A 20,419-nucleotide genomic window follows, 5' to 3' on the forward strand; every position below is an offset into this window, starting at 1 on the left:
GCCATGATGATCGTAAGATGAATTTGCTTTGATCTTTGTTTCTTAAAGATGGGGAAGCTAGTTTCCCACAGATGGCGCCACTGATCGTACTTGATCAGACGGATCTTCAAGGCCTGCACGGAACTGGATCTTTGAGAAGTTGAGGGGGGTGTACCTGCAAGGTACTCCGATGCTAAAGTGAGAAGACAAGCAATCAGAGTGCAAGTACAAGTTAAAGGTTAGAAGAGAATGAATACCTGACCCTCTACTGAAAGAGGGTATTTATAGCCCCCAACGCTGGGCCATGATCTCGCTACTGGGCTGGATTCCCAGGCCCAATTAGGAGATTGCCAGGTTTCCTAGGTGGAAATATCGGAGATGCGTGAGTGCTCTCCGTCCTGGTCAATCACTCCAAAGTTCAAGGGAGACGCGGTCTTTTAGGGACCACGTAGGCTTCGTATTATTCGGGGGGTTGGATGTGAAGGAACCCTACGAGGAAAAGGGTCCTCAGCGGAGCAGGTGCTCGCGGGGAGCATGCTTGACATGCTTGGGTCTAGGTGAGGAGGTAAGTCCTCGTCAGGTGGGGTGCTCGCGGGGAGGACTCATGTCGGGCACCAGATAGCTTGCTTTATCGCCGTTGGGTCCTCAAGGAGACGAGCACTGTTTGCTCTTTATGGGTTCAGAGATGCTTTGGGTCTCCAAGGTTAAGTGGGCCGAAAGTAGACTGGGCCGAATCTTGGCCTAATCCAGAACATTTTCCAAACACAATTTAAAAAAAATACCATAAAATTAAATCTTTATATATTTATTCCTAACTATCTTATTCTGAGGAATCTTTTATGAATCCTTAAATAAATACACCCTCGGAAATGTGAGTACATGAGACATATTAAAAAAAATACTTATTTTTTATAATTTGATTGTTAGATTAAATAGTTTTCATTGTTACTCTAAATTTAAACCCAAGGTAACACTGACTAGGCATAACAAAATTAGGAAAATATATTTTTTGTTTCTAAAGATATGACAAATTGACTCACTAATAATGAATTACAAAAATTTGTCTCAATTTATAAAGTATAGACACTTAAGTGGCAACTCAAATTAAGTAACTAATAATAATTTACTCTAGCTCACTGGCCACAAGCCAACTGAACTACTGCCAAGAACAATAGTTAACTAAGGATTTTTTGTTATAAGTTAAGGTTTTTATCAATTTTAATTACAATGAGGAGACACCCTATATTTAATTTTATGGTAACATAGGACAAGACAAGGTTCTAAATTTTATAGTTCATATGATAAAATAATTTGAATTTATGGTGAAAGTGACATACTACAATTGCATGGGTTGGATTTAAATTACCGCCGTAGAAATTACATAGACTATAAATCAATTTGTAATAGTTTTATTTTTTTATTTTTATTCACAATAGACATGACAATGGAGATTTTAAAATATTATTGACCAATACTTTTTCGTTGCTATATGCCACTCTTTAGTTTAGACCAAATGTAATGTTTGCTCCCTTAAATTTTACATATATAATAAATAACTGTTATGCATTGTCTACAAGATCCAAAAAAAAAAAAGTTTCAATATGAAGTGTTGAAGAAAAAATATATCGAATAGATGGACTATCACATGTGTTGAGGACACACAATTACACCCTTCATCACTTTTTTTATAGTTGATATTTAATCAAATGATTATCTGCACAAGGTGCTGAGACACACACGAGCGGTTTTAACTGCCTATACTATATAAAGATAGATCACACCATTTCACGTATTAAATATATTCTCACTCTCATACTATTTTTAATTCCGTAACTAACTTGAGCGTTGAAGTGTTAATCTTACATGTACACTATTCTCTGTCGTACTGGAAACTTGCTCCACCGTTGAAGTGTTATTCTTACAGGTCCACTATTCACTCTGTTGTTGAATGAGGCGGTTGGTCTTTTTGAGGGCTGCGAGCAGGAGAATGGCCGTAGGATCGACATCCTCGGGAACAGGGATGTTGACTTGCTCATGGTTGCTCTCGTACTAGGTCTCTCGGCTTTGGGAGGTATGAGTGAAGGAGGAAGCGGGATGCCCGTCCTTAGAGTCGGCCTCGTTGTTTTGGATTTGAGCTTGCTCGTTTCTTGCGGTTTGAGAGATTTCATGCCTTGGTCTCCCTTGTCCGTCAGCAGTGGATTGTTGTCCTTCTCGTTGGTGTCGATTCTGCCCGTCAGCTGTGGCGCCATGAATGAGGGGATCGACGTTGAAGGGATCAGGACCTTGGTTGTTGTTGTTGTTGTTGCTGCCGGCCATGATGATCGCAAGATGTATTTGCTTTGATCATTGTTTGTTAAATATGGGGAAGCTAGTTTCCCACAGATGGCGCCACTGATCGTACTTGATCAGACGGATCTTCAAGGCCTGCACGGAACTGGATCTTTGAGAAGTTGAGGGGGGTGTACCTGCAAGGTACTCCGATGCTAAAGTGAGAAGACGAGCAATCAGAGTGCAAGTACAAGTTAAAGGTTAGAAGAGAATGAATACCTGACCCTCTACTGAAAGAGGGTATTTATAGCCCCCAGCGCTGGGCCATGATCTCGCTACTGGGCTGGATTCCCAGGCCCAATTAGGAGATTGCCAGGTTTCCTAGGTGGAAATATCGGAGATGCGTGAGTGCTCTCCGTCCTGGTCAACCACTCCAAAGTTCAAGGGAGACGCGGTCTTTTAGGGACCACGTAGGCTTCGTATTATACGGGGGGTTGGATGTGAAGGAACCCTACGAGGAAAAGGGTCCTCAGCGGAGCAGGTGCTCGCGGGGAGCATGCTTGACATGCTTGGGTCTAGGCGAGGAGGTAAGTCCTCGTCAGGTGGGGTGCTCGCGGGGAGCACTCATGTCGGGCACCAGATAGCTTGCTTTAGCGCCGTTGGGTCCTCGAGGAGACGAGCACTGTTTGCTCTTTATGGGTTCAGAGATGCTTTGGGTCTCCAAGGTTAAGTGGGCCGAAAGTAGACTGGGCCGAATCTTGGCCTAATCCAGAACATTTTCCAAACACAATTTAAAAAAAATACCATAAAATTAAATCTTTATATATTTATTCCTAACTATCTTATTCTGAGGAATCTTTTATGAATCCTTAAATAAATACACCCTCGGAAATGTGAGTACATGAGACATATTAAAAAAAATACTTATTTTTTATAATTTGATTGTTAGATTAAATAGTTTTCATTGTTACTCTAAGTTTAAACCTAAGGTAACACTGACTAGGCATAACAAAATTAGGAAAATATATTTTTTGTTTCTAAAAATATGACAAATTCACTCACTAATAATGAATTACAAAAATTTGTCTCAATTTATAAAGTATAGACACTTAAGTGGCAACTCAAATTAAGTAACTAATATAATTTACTCTAGCTCACTGGCCACAAGCCAACTGAACTACTGCCAAGAACAATAGTTAACTAAGGATTTTTTGTTATAAGTTAAGGTTTTTATCAATTTTAATTACAATGAGGAGACACCCTATATTTAATTTTATGGTAACATAGGACAGGACAAGGTTCTAAATTTTATAGTTCATATGATAAAATAATTTGAATTTGTGCTGAAAGTGACATACTACAATTGCATGGGTTGGATTTAAATTATCGACGTAGAAATTACATAATATATAAATCAATTTGTATTAGTTTTATTTTTATTTTTATTCACAATAGACATGACAATGGAGTTTTTAAAATATTATTATTGACCATTCCTTTTTTGTAGCTATATGCCACTCTTTGATTTAGACCAAATGTAATGTTTGCTCCCTTAAATTTTATATATGTAACAAATTAATTGTTTTGCCTGGTCTGCAAGACCAAAGAAAAAAGGCTTAATATCAAGTGTTGAAGAAAAAACATATAGAATAGATGGACTATCATCTTTGCCGAGGACACACGATTACACTCTTTATCGTTGATATTTAATCAAATGGTTATCCGCACAAGGTGCTGAGACACACACGAGCTGTTTTAACCGCCATACTATATAAAGATAGATCACACCATTTCACGTATTAAATTTATTTCCACTCTCATACTACTTTTAATTTAATAACCGACTTGAGCATTAAAGAGTTAATCTTTCAAGTCCACCCTTTCCCGTCTTATTGAAAGTTTGCTCCACCGTAGTAAGACCTCATTTCACTTCTCAACTACATATTTTTGGTTCCATAATAATTGACGCCAATTGTGGAGAACTAAAGCAACACCATAATAGATAGAGACAATGTTAAGTAAACAAAATGAGATAATGACACAAAACAACAATTATGAGATTTATTTACAACAAATATTTCATTGGGGAGACTATTCTTGTTCAAAGAAAAAAAGAAAAAAAATCTTCCTGGCGCAACCTCAAATGCCAGCCTTCTTAAAGAAACCAACTCGAGAAACTAAAGAAAAACCAATAATACATAAAGACAATATTAAGTAAACAAAATGAGAAAATGTCACAAGGCAAAAATCTGGGATTCACTTACATCAGGAAGACACTTTCGAGACAAAAAAACTACGAGGTCGACCAATTCCCAATGAAGAATGGTTTCAACTTCTCAATTTCCTGATTAGGACGGATTTTCTCTCGAGAAATGTGCATTGTGGGATAAAAATTTCCACATGTTGAAGATAATTTTAAAAAGAAGCATGGAGAAAACATAAGCTATCTTTCGCAAACTTCAGATACTCTTTGGATAACCTAAGGTTATCATGACTCATCTCACGAATACCTTCATTCTATTTCTTCCAACCATCCAAAGCCCCATTCAGAGATAACTCCAAGTCCTTAATTCTCTTACGGTAAGATTCCAATCCAAGGCCTGCTTCTACAAGAGCGACGTCGATTATGGACAATGCTCATTGAGTGGACAAAAAATTCATTTTTCCTTTTCATCTCTTACACAAGATATTGCACCCTCTCAGCCAGTAAGTGAGGGCATCCAAAATTCAACACTTCAATCCATATCTCACTCAGCAAGCCATCTATCAAGGTAAGCTTATCCAAGTACCAATATCGCTCGATAGTAAGAGTGTTGACACATTCTCGAAGTACTTTTATCTTTCCAAAAACGGTCGGATGAGAAGGCATTTCCCCTTCCAGTAGCACCAAATACAAAGACAGTCGATACCCGATGAGTATATTAAGTCCTTTTAGCAAACTCCTTTTGATGAACGACCTTATCATTTCTTTAAAAATATGTATAATCATCCTCATAAATATAGGATCGAAACTCTCTAGCTGTCAGAGGATCAGGGTGAGCTAGAAGCAGAGGAGACAACACAACAGTGTTCGATGTTGTACGAACACCAGGACTAGAATTTCCCAAGTCTTGATAACGGGCCAAGTAACAGGGCTTCCTCCAGCTATAACTGACGGCAAATGCATAATACCTTATACTATGACTCGATTAGGAGAATACTAAACTTTTACTTGAATCGAGACATGAAGGATAACTACAATCAGGCTAGTAAGGGACCTCGTATGCAAGATTATCCTTAAAACCTACCTAATATCAACAAACTAAAGAAGGGGGAAACTTTAGACGTCCTCTTCATCTGAAAGATCATGTTATAACACTTTATCTTATCTAAAATTAAAAACAAAGCAACAATGGTCATCAAAACAACTCTAGAAAAAAGAGGAAGTCTTTAAGATTAATCACCAAAGATGATCTTTCAATCTTCCTTTGAAGTGGCTTCCACTAACAAGGGTGTCTCTATGAACTATCTCTTTTTCTTCCTTGGCACCTCTCTTGAAGGAATAACGTTGTCAATATAGCCCAAATATTTAAAGAAGGATACACATTTTCTCTTCATATAAATTTCCTCCTGAGACAAGTCATCTTGTTTATAGACGTTAGACCTAGCATCCACCAAGAAATGGATATGGAACAAGAACATGGATAGCCTATCTGAATATCGATGATGCAGCTCAGACATATGTTACAGATATTGAGATGATCCTCCTCAATAAGGGGGCTAATCAGATAGTACCTATCCTTGAAGTGATTCACACTCTCCAAATAAACCTAAAACATCTTGGTACTTTGCCTAAAGGAGATCAGACGTTGTCCCTAGGTTAAATAAGAAGGACTTTGTTAGACTTTTAAAAGGTGGAAGAAGAGTGTCAAATACGACACACCTTTCCTGTATTTGCACAAGTACCAGAAGACTTTGATATAAGTCCAACTCATCGAGTGCAATTGTCAATGAGTGATTACTATATGGTTAAGAAGTCCCACTTCAAAGTCAATGAAGAGGAGAAGAACACTTATTGAAGAAAATAGACATTCGTGGAGAGGAATGACGCATGGTCTAAGCCATATTCACATGTGAAGGCAGAAATAATGTCTAGTGTTTCTCGATCCACTCACACCATGGAGTTGTCAAAAAAGGATGTGGATGCCTAAAAGAAACAATAATGAGAAAAATGCAAGGTAAACACAAAGACAAAATTTGTGCCCCACAAATGGCATCTTTAACAATATAATTCAAAGAAGCATGAAACATAGAAAAATAAAATAGTAAAATTCATAACTCTCCTATACAAAAATCCTAATAAAGTAAGTAAGTGCAAAAAGAAAAGAAAGTTTAGACTCGTACTTTATCTTGAAAAGATGAACTCAATGACCTAGACGCTATATGTCCTACCAGAAGGGATGGATCAAGCACAAATTATTGAATAATTAAAGGAGATTGAGAAAGATTGCATAAATGAAACAAAAAATTCCAATCACAAATGGCAAAAATAAGAGTATGATAACTCTAGAACTCATGATATATTCCCCAAGCAAGATGAAACATGCGATCCTCGACATTGAGAAGCACAAATTACATTACCAATGTCAAAATTCCAACGTGCAATATTCAAGAGCACTTAAAAGCCCTAATACTAGAAAAGTCATTCCTGTCATGCATAAGGACGCAAGTTGAGATGTACCTGCAAAATGTCTCTAATTATGAGTGAGGAATTTAATATGATTAATCCCAAAGATATCAACATCCCATTGAGACTCTTCTGCTCCCTTCCACCGGAGCTTGGACAAAAGATGAACCCAATAAAAGGGCTAGGGAGGCTACTTTCCTGGACAGTCCGCAAGGCTCACAAAGAAGGCCCAATAACAAGTGGTGAAGAGGAAGGTACAATTAACATATGAACCTTTATCTCTGCCAAAGGCACACGATTTCACCCTTAATCAGATCAATTAACGTGATATTTAATCAAATGACTATATGCACAAGGCGTTGTGTCAGGGGAAGGTGGTTTTAACTGCCTAAATTATAAAAAGATCATATCGCACCATTTCAAGTATTCAAAATTTTCCAACTCTCGTACTACTTTTTGTTGGACTTGAGACTTTACGCACAAGACGGAAGGTGAATTGTGTGGTTTGAAAAAACATAGTTTTTGAAAACTTTTGGCAATTTTATTAGAGGTTGAAAATATTTTTCAAAGTCTAAGCCACAGAAATAAAATATTAAAGTGTGAAAATTAAAAAGTTTAAAGGAAGAAGAAAATAAGCCAAATAGGTCGGCATATATAAGCATATATAGACCGACATATATGGCTTCATAGGTAAAATGAACTATTAGAAAATTTTAATAGGAAGTGGACTTTTAAATAGGCTTTTTAGTCTGGCCAGACTTTTTAAAAGGTCATCCTTGATGAAAAAAAGAAGTCTATAATAGACCGTAGAGACCCAAACCTTATAAATTTATTATAGGTTAAACTCAAATCTTTTAAGGTCAGACCTAACCTAGCCTTTTTCCACCCCTATTTGCTACTAATTTCACATTTAGTTTTTACTAACTAGTATGTAATTATTAATTAGAAGTTAATTAGTTAATAGTACAATCCTATATAAATGATGTAATGCATTTTTGTAAGAAAAAAAACCAAGTAGATCATCAACTAGAAAATAAACTTTCTCTTCACTCTAATTTGATTCTAACCATCTCTATTTTCAACTAACCTCTTTATGCTCATTATCTTGTGGGACACGTTATCCCAAATATTTTGAATAATGAAAAAAAAAATGTTAAGATTAATATAATTATTGAGTGAATAAAAAATAGTTACTTTTATTTTATAATAGCGTTAGGACGTATATCATTTTATTATACTCTAAGCTTTGAAGTTTATTAATTTGAGAATAAAAATAGAGCGAACAAAGATAAAAAAGGTAGGATTATTCATTCATGGACATTGTACAATGTTCTCTGATATGCCACATATTTACTGATGTTTTTTTTTTCTCGCAATGATGTTTTATTAAAAGATAAACATTGTGCACGATTAGATAAATAAAAACCTATATAATATTAAAATATAAATAATTAATAATTTAAAATATAAATAACTAATAAGTTATGATTATATTAATGGAAAATATTCTTATAAGTTATGAACATTGCACACAGTGACACAATGGATAGCCTAGGAAACCTCATCATACCAAAACTCGTGAGTATAGTTGCATTGCATGATTTGATATTATCATAATTGTATATTATTATACATTTTGCATTATTAGTACTTTGTATTGATGCGATGCGATTCGATATTATACAATGCATTACTCAATTGCCTTACAAATGGAGGAGAGTTATATATAGTGCTACTATTATGATAAATAAATCCATAAAATAATTGGATAATGAATAGTGCACGTGTTCTGTTTACTCAACAGCCATGCAATTATTATAGAGTATAAAAAGTCAAATAAGTAATGAAATACTAGTAGAAAGATACATTATGCAAATGATAATGACAAAAATAATAGTATGCAAAACATATGTTCCTAGGTAGCTAGTGACTGTATCAAAAGACTTGTACTAGAGAAAACATAATTCTAATAAGGTATTTTTAATAGAGAGAATACAATTATAATTATAGATTTATGAAAGTTGGGTAAATATATTACATTTATGCATACAAACAATGAGCAATAAATGACGTCATTGAACCATGATTTTTATAATATTGTGATTCTTACAAAACTTAAATTCCATAGCATAATTTTCAATTATTTTATTCAATATATATACTTATATATATTAAATTTATATTAATTAATTAAATATAGTTTAACTATTTAATTAAAAATATAAATAACATTATTAATTAATTTTATTATTATTAAATATTTAAACTTTTAATTTATCATAAAAAAAATATATCTACATAACAGTATTAAAATATAACAGTTAAATTAGTCTTTAATAAAATATTTCCGTATTATCTTTTTTAAATTGATTAATATCCATCGTAATTCATTCTTAAGTTATAATAATTATTTTTATTATTTTAAAAATAAATAATTTAGATTTATAATTTTTTAAATCCATTCTTAATTTTTTTTAATTGGAGACATATATTTATTAAAATTTAAAATATGAAAACATAAATCATAAATCAACAAAAAAAAAATAATATAGTGGTTCAATTTAACCCCATATAAAACTAATATCATTTTGTAAAAAATATGAGCGTTAATCTACTAAATAAGTGCCGGCAGTTTATTTTGCCTCTTTCATTTTGTGAACCTAATTGTTTTTAAGTGTTTTATTAAAATGAGAAAGTAATTTATTTAGTAGTGCTAAGTAAATTTTAAATTTTTACTAGTTTATGCAAAACCTTAAACTAAACTAAACAAAATCAATATTTACCATGTCAACGAGATAGACAGACATAAGTGAAGTGATGACTTCAATTATAATATATTTGGCTCCTAAACTAGTTTATTTATCTAATTAATTATAATATAATGTCTTTTCAATGTTCTTAGAGACCCCATCACCATCTTAAGAAGCGTAAGCAGAATAACTTAGAATATTTATTGTCTTTTTTATAGAATCAATTATTTAATTATTTGTTTATGAAAAGGACTATGCCTATTGACTTTTTCTTTATTAAGAAAAAAAATTAAGTTACAAATCACTTTGTTAGCTATATTTATCACTTAGATTAGAACATAGACGGTAGTAAATACATCTAAATTTTTTACATACTTACATATGTTCTTTATAGTATTTTCATAAAAGTTTATTGTGTAGTAACATTATACTTTTTGGAGTGTCTAAAAGGCCTATTATTTGTCTTTGTATTCTACTAATGATTTTTATTTTCTTTTTAAAATCAAATGAAACACCAAAGTATAAAACACTAATTAAATTGACACTTCCTAATTATTGAGGAAAACCCCAAATTTTATATTGGTTAAAAATAGATAGTGAATATTTATATAGAGTGTCACCCTTATTTTATAAGTCGATTTTATAAGATTGAGTTAGATTAAACTCTAAATATATCATAGTATCACAAATTTATCGATTCAGCCTATCCACCATTTAAATGCACATCAAATTCAATAGTATTGGACATAAGGAAGTTATAGGAAAATTCAAGTCATCTATATCGACAATTTATGCCACCCACTATTTATATTCACTCACTAAGTCTAATAGTACTATTGAGAAAAATCCAACTCACACATCGGTTTAAGATAAAGCCTAATAAGAATTTATGTAAAGTGACACCCTCACCTTAAAAACATATTTTATAAGATTGAATTATGTCAAACCCTAATTTTATTACTAGTAATCTCAACTAGGTTGGCACCGTCAACCTAAGAGATGTCAACGATGACCCGTAGAATTATAATCCCTCATTTTTTTTATTATAAGTCATTTTGGGAAAAACTTTGTACCCAATTATCGATGGGTCATCATGAGTGAGAAGCATACATATTGGGTTAAACACTCACCTAGAGATCAAAAACTCGTCCAAACAAGTAAGAGAGACACCACATACGTACCAAAACTTTAAGGTGATAGGTGTATGAGTCCTCTCACCTATGCAGTGCTCAACCTCCACTTTTCTAAGCAATGTAGGACTTAGAACTCACACGTCTGGCAACCATGTCAGGAAGAATTTCGACACAAGGAGCCGATCCCTTTCTTGAATCGAGGCTTTAATATCACTGATGAGTCATCATGAATGGGAAGCATACACATTGGGTCAAACACTCACATAAAGGTCAAATATTCATCCAAACAAGTAAGAGAGACATCACATATTCACCTAAAACCTTAAGGTGATATGTCAATGAGTTATTTCACTTATAAAGTGCTCAACCTCCATTTTTCTAAGCAATGTGAGACTTAGAACCTACACTTGTTTCTCAACCGTTATAACTCGTTTTACAAATGAATCATTAATATTATTTTTTTTAATATATTCTTAAGCATTTATTATTATCTCTTCTGTCAAATATTTAAATTTATCTTTTTCATACCATCATGAGGGATACTTTTATAAAATACATTGTAATTTCTCTTTTTCTTATAATAATGATTGCATTTCTTAATACGTGTGAAAATGCCAAAACAACATATAAAATAGAAAAAGATGAAGTACTAGGGACATATTTATTACAATAAAAATCCAACCTTATAAAAGAGGGAACTTTATCCCACCAAATGTATCGGCGAGAGACAATACTAGAAAGTTTTTACTGATTTAGAATTTTGAGTTCGAACTCAAGTTAGCATATTTCACGTTCCTGCAGATGTTTATTTGAGAAAATGCATTGACCAATAACAAAATAGTAGATAAAATGTTAAAAGAGGAGAGACTATCAACGCAACCATTGCCTTCTTTATAATTATGAAAAACTAAAAATTTCATAGACTGTGTTAAGAATGTGGTTCGGGCTAACTCATTCAAATAAAAGCGGCTTGTAGGGTGAGAATTGACATCACTTATAAGGACATCTTCAAACCATATATTATCTGATGTGAGACTCTTAACACACATTCTCAAGCTCAAAACTGGGTATATGGAGCGTGGAAATAAATGATAGTTGGCTGATAGTGGAAACATGATAGCAAGTGACCCATCAGATCTTAAACGAGGCTCTTGATACCATATTAAGAAATATGATTGGGGATAACTCATACCTACAAAATTAGCTTGTTGGGTGAGAATTGTCCTCACTTATGTTTATGTCATATATTATCCGATGTTGGAATCTTAACCGACTCAATCTAATAAAGACAATTTTCCATCTTGTTTTGAGATTTTAAGGAACAAGATAAATATTATAGAAGAAATCCACAACAAGTTTAGAATCTTCCTCCGACAAATAGATCACACACTCCGACAAATTGATCACATAACTTTATCCCAAAAATGAGATGATCCATTTTGACGAGCGAAAATATAAAGATCTCTAAAGAAGAGTTAACTTGAAATCGTAAGGATTTAAACTAACTTGTCATGGCAAAATGAAAAGGGGATTATATATTATATAATTTTCTCAACCAACCATAGATAATATACTTTCATTGTGATGTTATGTGTAACACCCCTTTTCTAACCCAGATAAACACATATATTCTTAGAGTATTATAAAATGCATATAATAAAAGGGCGTCACATGTTATTTCCATAGGAATGAAAACCCAAATTAAAACATACAAACATGCATCTGATCAATTCATAACAAGATTTGAAAACTTCATGTTTAATAAATTATGCATATCGCAACGAAATCATATTACTCAAACAGTTTCAATGAATTTATCCCATACTATATTCATCTACCAAATCATAATAACATAATTAACCCACATATAGATTTCATATGAAATCCAACAACTAGGCAACATAGCCTCCAACATCATATATACAAAGTATCATGTTAAAATACGATAACAACAACAATATCCATACATTCAAAACATGAGTTCAAACCCCCCAGTTGATCAGAGCATCTGACTCACTACCTAAATAAAATGAAATAACTGATAAACTCCTGGGCTAAATCCTTGTGTAAGCACGTTACTCGTCGGAAACCTGCACAATGTCGCAATGAACATCTTTCAAACAGAAGGGTGAGAATTCAATTTATTATGAATAAGTATAAAATGACAATGAATATAGCATACAATAGCATAATCAATCATCACACTTCATAATTTGAACAAGTTCCACAAATATTGCACACAATACAATTTCCAATTATCTCATAAGAAAATCACATCAATTCAAGTAGTCAATTATCACAAAATGTGACTCGAAATGTAATTAATGCCACTCATGCATGTGGTACCATTGTGAGTGTCAAGCTCACTGCTCCCGATTTAAAACCAGATTCATGCTTCTGATCCGGACATGATCAAAGCCCTCAAATATGAACGTATAGTTCACCGCTTCTGAATCCACAAAAAGGAACAAAGCCTCCTCTATTTCCACACAATGATCAAAGACAACTCAGATCACAATCTCCCCTTGAATGCATGTACAACATTAGACAACATATGCAATTAATATTATCACACAACCTTAATTATACATGCATATCACCATAATCCCATTCATATGAATTATTCACCAAAAATTGAACAACATGCATCAAGTAATTCTTCTCAACAAATACATCTAAATCGCATATATTCATGCACACACATCATGAATATTATATCACGTAACATATTAAAAATGTTATTCACAAATCATCAACCCATAACGTACATATACTTATTTACATGTTATTCACACAACAACATCATAATTAATTCATTAAGTGCCAACCATTCTACTTCTATCATATATATAATTACATTAGTTTCCTAATTCTTCAAACGGCACATAAAACGAGGTTACAGATCAAAAGTTATACATTTTAGAATTTTGGCAAAATAGGGCATTTTTGCCCGGCGAAAGAAATGACTCACCCGACGCTTCCAAACAGAAACTTGGTCACAAAATTGGCCCTCTCTCTCGCTGGTCTCGCCCGGAGAAGGCGTACAGACGAACACCCACCCGGCGAAGCAAAACGCTCGCCCGACGACTCACACCAGATCCCGAAAAGTCTGTGAGTTTTCAGCACCTCCAACACCCACCCAAATACGATTTTACCCAACCAAAACTCATCCAAATAGCAATTTATCTAATGTAAAGGGTTTCTAATCATGTTTCTAATCATGGGTTATCATTATAACAACATTAAACATGCTTAATCCCACAAATCCCATAGATTTCCTTCAAACCCTAACATATGAAATTGGTAGAAATGAAAGATTAAACACATAGTATACTACTACCCACAACATGTTATACAAACCCATAATAAAAAGGATTCTCCCCTTACCTTGAGTCAAAAGTCCATCTTCTTCAAGATTCCTCCAATTTCCTCTTCTTTCTCTACTTCTCTCTTGAGCTCTCTTTTTTCTCTTCTTTTTCCAAATGAATGATATGTCTCTAAAACCTTATTTTTCTTACCATCTTTCTCTTAAGTTAATAAATCACTCTCCATTTACTTCTATTCTCAACTTTAGGTCCGATAGCTAGTATTACTCATTATTCTACTAAAAGCTCAATTCACCAAATTAGTACAATAACACACAATTAAATAATTATCACACCATATAATAATTAAATAATTATACTAATAATGAAATAGCTATAAAATATATAAAATAGAAAAATTGGAATGTTACAAGTTAAGAATTTACGACCAAAGCATTTATGTGTACCATGTTCGTAGAAATGGTTAGGTCTTTTTCGTTTGTATAGACAACGCAAACACGACGCACCATGACAGAAATAACAACTTACTTAGAAACCATAACAATCAAATAAAAGAACACGAATCAATCTCACAAATAAGGATGACAGTAGAACCCATATCTGTGTGTTCTCACGAATCCATTTTGAGTTTGACGAGGAAAATCCATTTTAATTGAATTTGTGTTTGAGTTTGGATTTTCTCTAATTTCAAAAGATGGAAATGAAAGGAATAACAGGAACACTAATACTCACCCGAACTCGTCATCGAGCCCACCTCCAAACTTGATTAGTTTATATAAATATTCACTTGTGCTAGAAATTTCATTAAACAATAATGTAGAATATTTTTAGTTAAGTGATTGTTTTAATTATAGTTTCGAATGTAGAATATTTTTAATTATGTGGTTGTTTTTATGGTAGTTTGAAATATTAGTTTATACTTTATTATTTGGTTTAGATATTTTCAATAGGTTAGTTGTACACATTGATATTTTAATTTGTAATTTATTATTTAAAATATGAGGAGGGATATATTTACTCCAAGAGTAAGTGTTGAAGACTTACTCCAAATCTCAACCATTGATTATCATTAATCTAACGGTTTTAATTATTTTTTTATATAGAAAAATATTTCTAAAAATAATTTGATTAAATGATCAATTAAAACTGTTAGATTAATGAAAATCAATGGTTAAGATTTGAGGTAAGTCTTCTACACTTATTCTTGGAGTAAATATATCTCTCATCTTAAAATATATGTTTGAAAATTTTCAATTATGTTTTATTTTATTATTCGCAATGTATCTTAATGTGTGTTAGAGTTTGATATAAATTTTTAGTTTGAGACGAATTTTAGATTCAAGATAGGCTATGTGTTAAAATTAAATATTTCTATTCTAAAAAATTTAATTAAAAGAATGAGGGTAGAATTAAAATTTATGAATAAGTAAAATATCGGTATTTATTAAAAAAATAATTCATATATATTTAATGTCATAGATGAAAATGTATCATTTGACTGAAATAATATGAAAATACATTAAAAACCCAACTTTAACCCTAATCATCACGGAAGGTACCATACATAGCTAAACATAGCTAAACATACCTGATCATCGTGAACGGATGTTCTATCTTCTTTGTGCTTCTCTGCATCCTTCTTCGTTTTCTTCCCTTGCTTGGACTTTGACGGTTTTTTCGATGACTTTGACGGTGGCGGCACCTTCTTGGAAGCACGCTTCTTCTTCCCCATTGCAACTTTCCCAGAATGAAGAACCCTAACTTTCTAAGGGGGGATTTAAGATTTACCCTAATTATAAACTTCAATATGCCAGCGTGTCACCCAAGGCCACATCACCTTCTACATTCTGTCCACGTATGCAATATTCAAAGAATCTGGCTCCATAAGATTTTCCATTTGTGGAACCCTTTTTTGTTGAGGGGCCAAGACAAATTTTTTTTAATAGGGGGAAAATCAAAACTCGCTACTATTGAAGAGGGTGAAAGCCATTTAACCCTTTACTTTATTATTCGCAATGTATGTTAATGTGTGTTAGAGTTTGATATAAATTTTTAGTTTGAGACGGATTTTAGATTCAAGATAGGCTATGTGTTAAAATTAAATATTTCTATTCTAAAAAATTTCATTAAAAAAATGAAGGTAGAATTAAGATTTATGAATAAGTAAAATATCGGTATTTATTAAAAAAATAATTCATATATTTAATGTCATAGATAAAATGTAACATCTATCTCCTTAATATTGAGTTTGTTGTTGCTCATCCCAAAACACTTAATTGTTTTTCTATTATGATATCAAAGTTATTATGATATCTAGGGGTGGCAAAACGGGCCGGGGCCCGCCGGGCCGCTCGCGCACCCGCCAAAAATTGGCGGGTTGGGTTGGGATTTTAGGCTCGCCGCTCGCCAAAGCCCGCCCCGTCAAAACCCGCCGCCCGCCATACCCGCCCCGCCAAAGCCCGCCGCTCGCCAAAACCCGCTCCTCCTCTAAAACTCACTCTTTTTTTAGTTAATTCTAGTAATTGCAATTTTTTATGGTTTATTTTATACATTTATTTATAAATATATGTAATATTTTTTAGAGTAAATTTGTTAAAAAATTACTTTTATAAAAAATTGTTTTAAAAAATAAGTGAAAAGTTTAATTAAAAGGTAAAAAAAGCATATTAATCTATTAAAAAAAATATAAATAAAAATTGGCGGGTAAGCCCGCCGCCCGCCAACCCGCCATCTTGGCGGGGCGGGCATGATTTTGATGCCCATTTTACTTGGCGGGCATGCCCGCCCCGCTCGTTTTTTGGCGGGCATAAGGCGGGGCGGGGGGCGGGCGGCCCGTTTTGCCACCCCTAATGATATCATAGCATGAAAATGTCAAAATTTTTTTTTTACATGCATGCTCTTGTTATGACCTTAGCCATTGCTTTTATCATTCCTTTTACTTTTGTGAGACTCATGTGCATATGATAAAATTTAGGTTTATGCATCTTTCTTTTTTATGCAAATTGAAAACCCATACTCTGCTTGTGTGAATGTGTTGGGGCTTTGTAGGGTACTAACTGCTACCTTTGACCTTCTATTACTTTTTTTGCTTTTAGATAAGCATGTAGCATTCATTTTTACATGAATTATGAATATTTCTAAGAGAATTATGTTATAGACTAAAAATATTCATTTTATTTAAAGATAATTAATTTCTTTTGAGAAATTTAACCTTTGTTTTTCTGTAAAATTATAATACTATTTTCTATAGGTAAGTGTCATAGGCATAGCCGTCTGATTTTCTCTTACTCCCTCAAGGCATTGTAAGCCTCACACATGCCAATTGCACAACAACATGTTTCTCTTCCTATCCCCAAGGAAATTATAAGCATCACCTAAGTGTAAATTAAAAAGTAAAAAAATAAAATAAATATTATACACCTTAAATTTGACCCTTCTATAGTAACTAGAGATCAATAAAATAAAAAGAAAAAAAATTCAATATTGCAATACATACATAATTAACTTTTTTAACCCTCATTTTCTAAGTAAAGTGATCAACACAATAGATAGATCCAAGAACTTTACCTTGCAATAAAGGGGTGAAAACCACAACAATAGTGTGGGCCATTATTACTTAATTCATAAATAAATCAACAAAGGACAACAATACTGCAAAAAGAACATAATATAAATATATGCACAAAGCTGCTTCACCTTCACTTCACTTCACTTAAGTCACATTTCTTTCTTTCTTTCTAATTCTAAACTTCACACACAAGTTTTCATCATCATGGCCAGACCTCAACAACGTTATCGAGGTGTTCGACAAAGGCATTGGGGTTCTTGGGTCTCCGAAATTCGTCACCCTTTACTGTAATTCCCTTTAATTTTACATTCATCTTAATTTATGCATCTGAACAATGTTATTCGTCTTAATTCATGTGTCTGATATATATTATTTTACTAATAATAGAAATTACCAGGTGAAATATTTTATATCAAATGTTTATTACATAGGAAATTTTATATATCAATTTCAATTGATATTATGATTATTGCAAAGGGTGTTTATTATTAAAATTAATTTTTTAATTTTATTTTCTTGAATTATTTATAGGAAAACAAGAATATGGTTAGGAACATTTGAAACAGCAGAAGATGCAGCAAGAGCATATGATGAAGCAGCAAGATTAATGTGTGGACCAAAAGCACGTACAAATTTCCCATACAATCCAAATGGACCACAATCTTCTTCATCTAAGCTTCTTTCACCAACTTTAACTGCAAAGCTAAACAAATGTCACATGGCTTCTCTTTCTCTTCAAATGTCAAAACAACCTCAAAAAGAGACACAACAACATGTTTCAACACAAAGTTTCAGTTCTTGTTCTAGTAACAATAGCGGTTTTGTTTATGGTAATGATGACATTGGTGGTGGAACAAGTGATGAAAGTGGTTTGATTAGATGGCTTGATGAAGGGAATAGTTTTGTTGGTTTTGAAAGTCATCATGTTGAAGTTTCTCATCAGGAATTTCAACCTGTTCTTCAAGATGATCATATCGAACAAATGATTCAAGAGTTGCTTGATTCTGGTTGCTCAATCGAGATTTGTTCCGTTGGTTCATCTTAGGTTATGCGCTAAAAAATATCGCATTTAAACTTTTCTTTAATTCTGATGAATTAATGAGACTCAGGTTATGCGCTAAAAATTTTCGCATTTAAAATTTTCTATAGTTCAGATGAATTACTGAGACTCAACTCGAAAAAAGAAAACTTATGAAAAAAATGTAGCATTTCTCCATGACACCTTTTTGAGAGAGTGTGTGTATGGTAATAGTTGTACTAATTCACTATGTAATAATAAATGTATAAGGTTGATAAGTACTTTTGGAGATTCACTTTACTTGTTATTTAGTATCTAAAGAGTACAATTTTTCTTAGCTTTTGTTTTTGTTTACATTTGGTATTAGTTAAAGTTGTCCAAAGTTCTTCTCAAAGTGTTGGATAGTGGTAGGGACATGTTTGTTTTTAGATATGATTTCCCTAGCTTTTATATGTTTATTCCCATTATTGTAGAGGTAACCTTTGGATTTTATGTCAAGAAAGACAATTACAATAGAAGAGAAAAAGAATAAGTAAGGAGAAAAAGAAAGAAAAAAAAGCTAATCAAGTTAAATATCAAATTTGGACCAAGATTCTCTTCCGCTGAAGCTTGATGCAACAATTTTGACTATTGATTTAGATCGGACGATTAAAATATGTGATCTATTTTTAAAATTCTGAATTATGAAGCCTGAGCAAAATTTTAAAAATCTCACTAATTAAGATTTAACTTTTTATTTTGATTCTTAACTAATTAAGAGGTTCAATTTTTGTCTTTTTTTTTTTTTACCGTACAAATTATCCCAATATCAAAGAAATTTTGGACCAGAGTCTGGGCAGATGTCGGTCGGGCCTTGGAACCGTCCATGAATTCATGAAACATTTTTTATAAAAGGCAAATTATTTGGTATGCATGGTGAGCACTTTGTTGTAATAAAGTCACTACAATCACTTTGGCAGTAGTAGGCGCTGCTATGATAAGAAGAAAATAGAGAAGGCAGCAATTTGAAAAAGAATGATCACTTAGAGTTTATTTTCCAAACATAAAAATGACTTAGTTGTGAGAATATTTTCTTTATATCTAAATACTATATATCACTGACATATCTAAACTTGCCCATATGATTGCATTCTGTTGAGAAAACCTCTCATATTGATTTGATATAGAAAATGAAGACAAAAAAATTATATAAAAGGACATTCTTCACCTTACAATTTAATTTTGTAGGATAAATTAACCTAATTTATAATTCTATTAAAATATCATAGTTTATAGATAGAATTATGGTTTCCCGTCATTTATAATGCATCGAGCCCAATATTATTAAACGTAAGAGAATACATTAAAAGAAAATTTATATAGAGTGATATCTATAATGTTATAAACTGTTATATATATATATATATATATATATATATATATATATATATATATATATATATATATATATATATATATATATATATATATATATATATATATATATATATATATATATATATATATATATATATATATATATATATATATCAGAATGTTTAATTAGAGGGTCATTTTGCACAATGAAGATTCAAGATTCAAATTCATTCATGTGACTGTCAATAAAAGTCCTTCACCTTAGCCGTTCATAAAATTTTATAACATGTTTTTTTTTTCTTTCTGGTTGATAGCATACCAGACAAACTTTTTCTATTTCTATCCTCGATTTTCG

General features: G+C 32.5%; 1 protein-coding gene across 1 annotated transcript; it reads left to right on the plus strand.

Moving 5' to 3' along the window:
• Window positions 1–17,800: 17,800 nt before the first annotated feature.
• Window positions 17,801–19,013, plus strand: LOC131606113 (ethylene-responsive transcription factor ERF003-like). The gene is made up of 2 exons (XM_058878393.1): window positions 17,801–17,977; window positions 18,222–19,013. Exons 1-2 carry the CDS (start codon window positions 17,895–17,897, stop codon window positions 18,733–18,735), a joined length of 597 nt encoding a protein of 198 aa, XP_058734376.1. The 5' UTR covers window positions 17,801–17,894; the 3' UTR covers window positions 18,736–19,013.
• Window positions 19,014–20,419: the final 1,406 nt, after the last annotated feature.

Source organism: Vicia villosa, linkage group LG5, assembly GCF_029867415.1.
Source record: "Vicia villosa cultivar HV-30 ecotype Madison, WI linkage group LG5, Vvil1.0, whole genome shotgun sequence".
Taxonomy (NCBI): domain Eukaryota; kingdom Viridiplantae; phylum Streptophyta; class Magnoliopsida; order Fabales; family Fabaceae; genus Vicia; species Vicia villosa.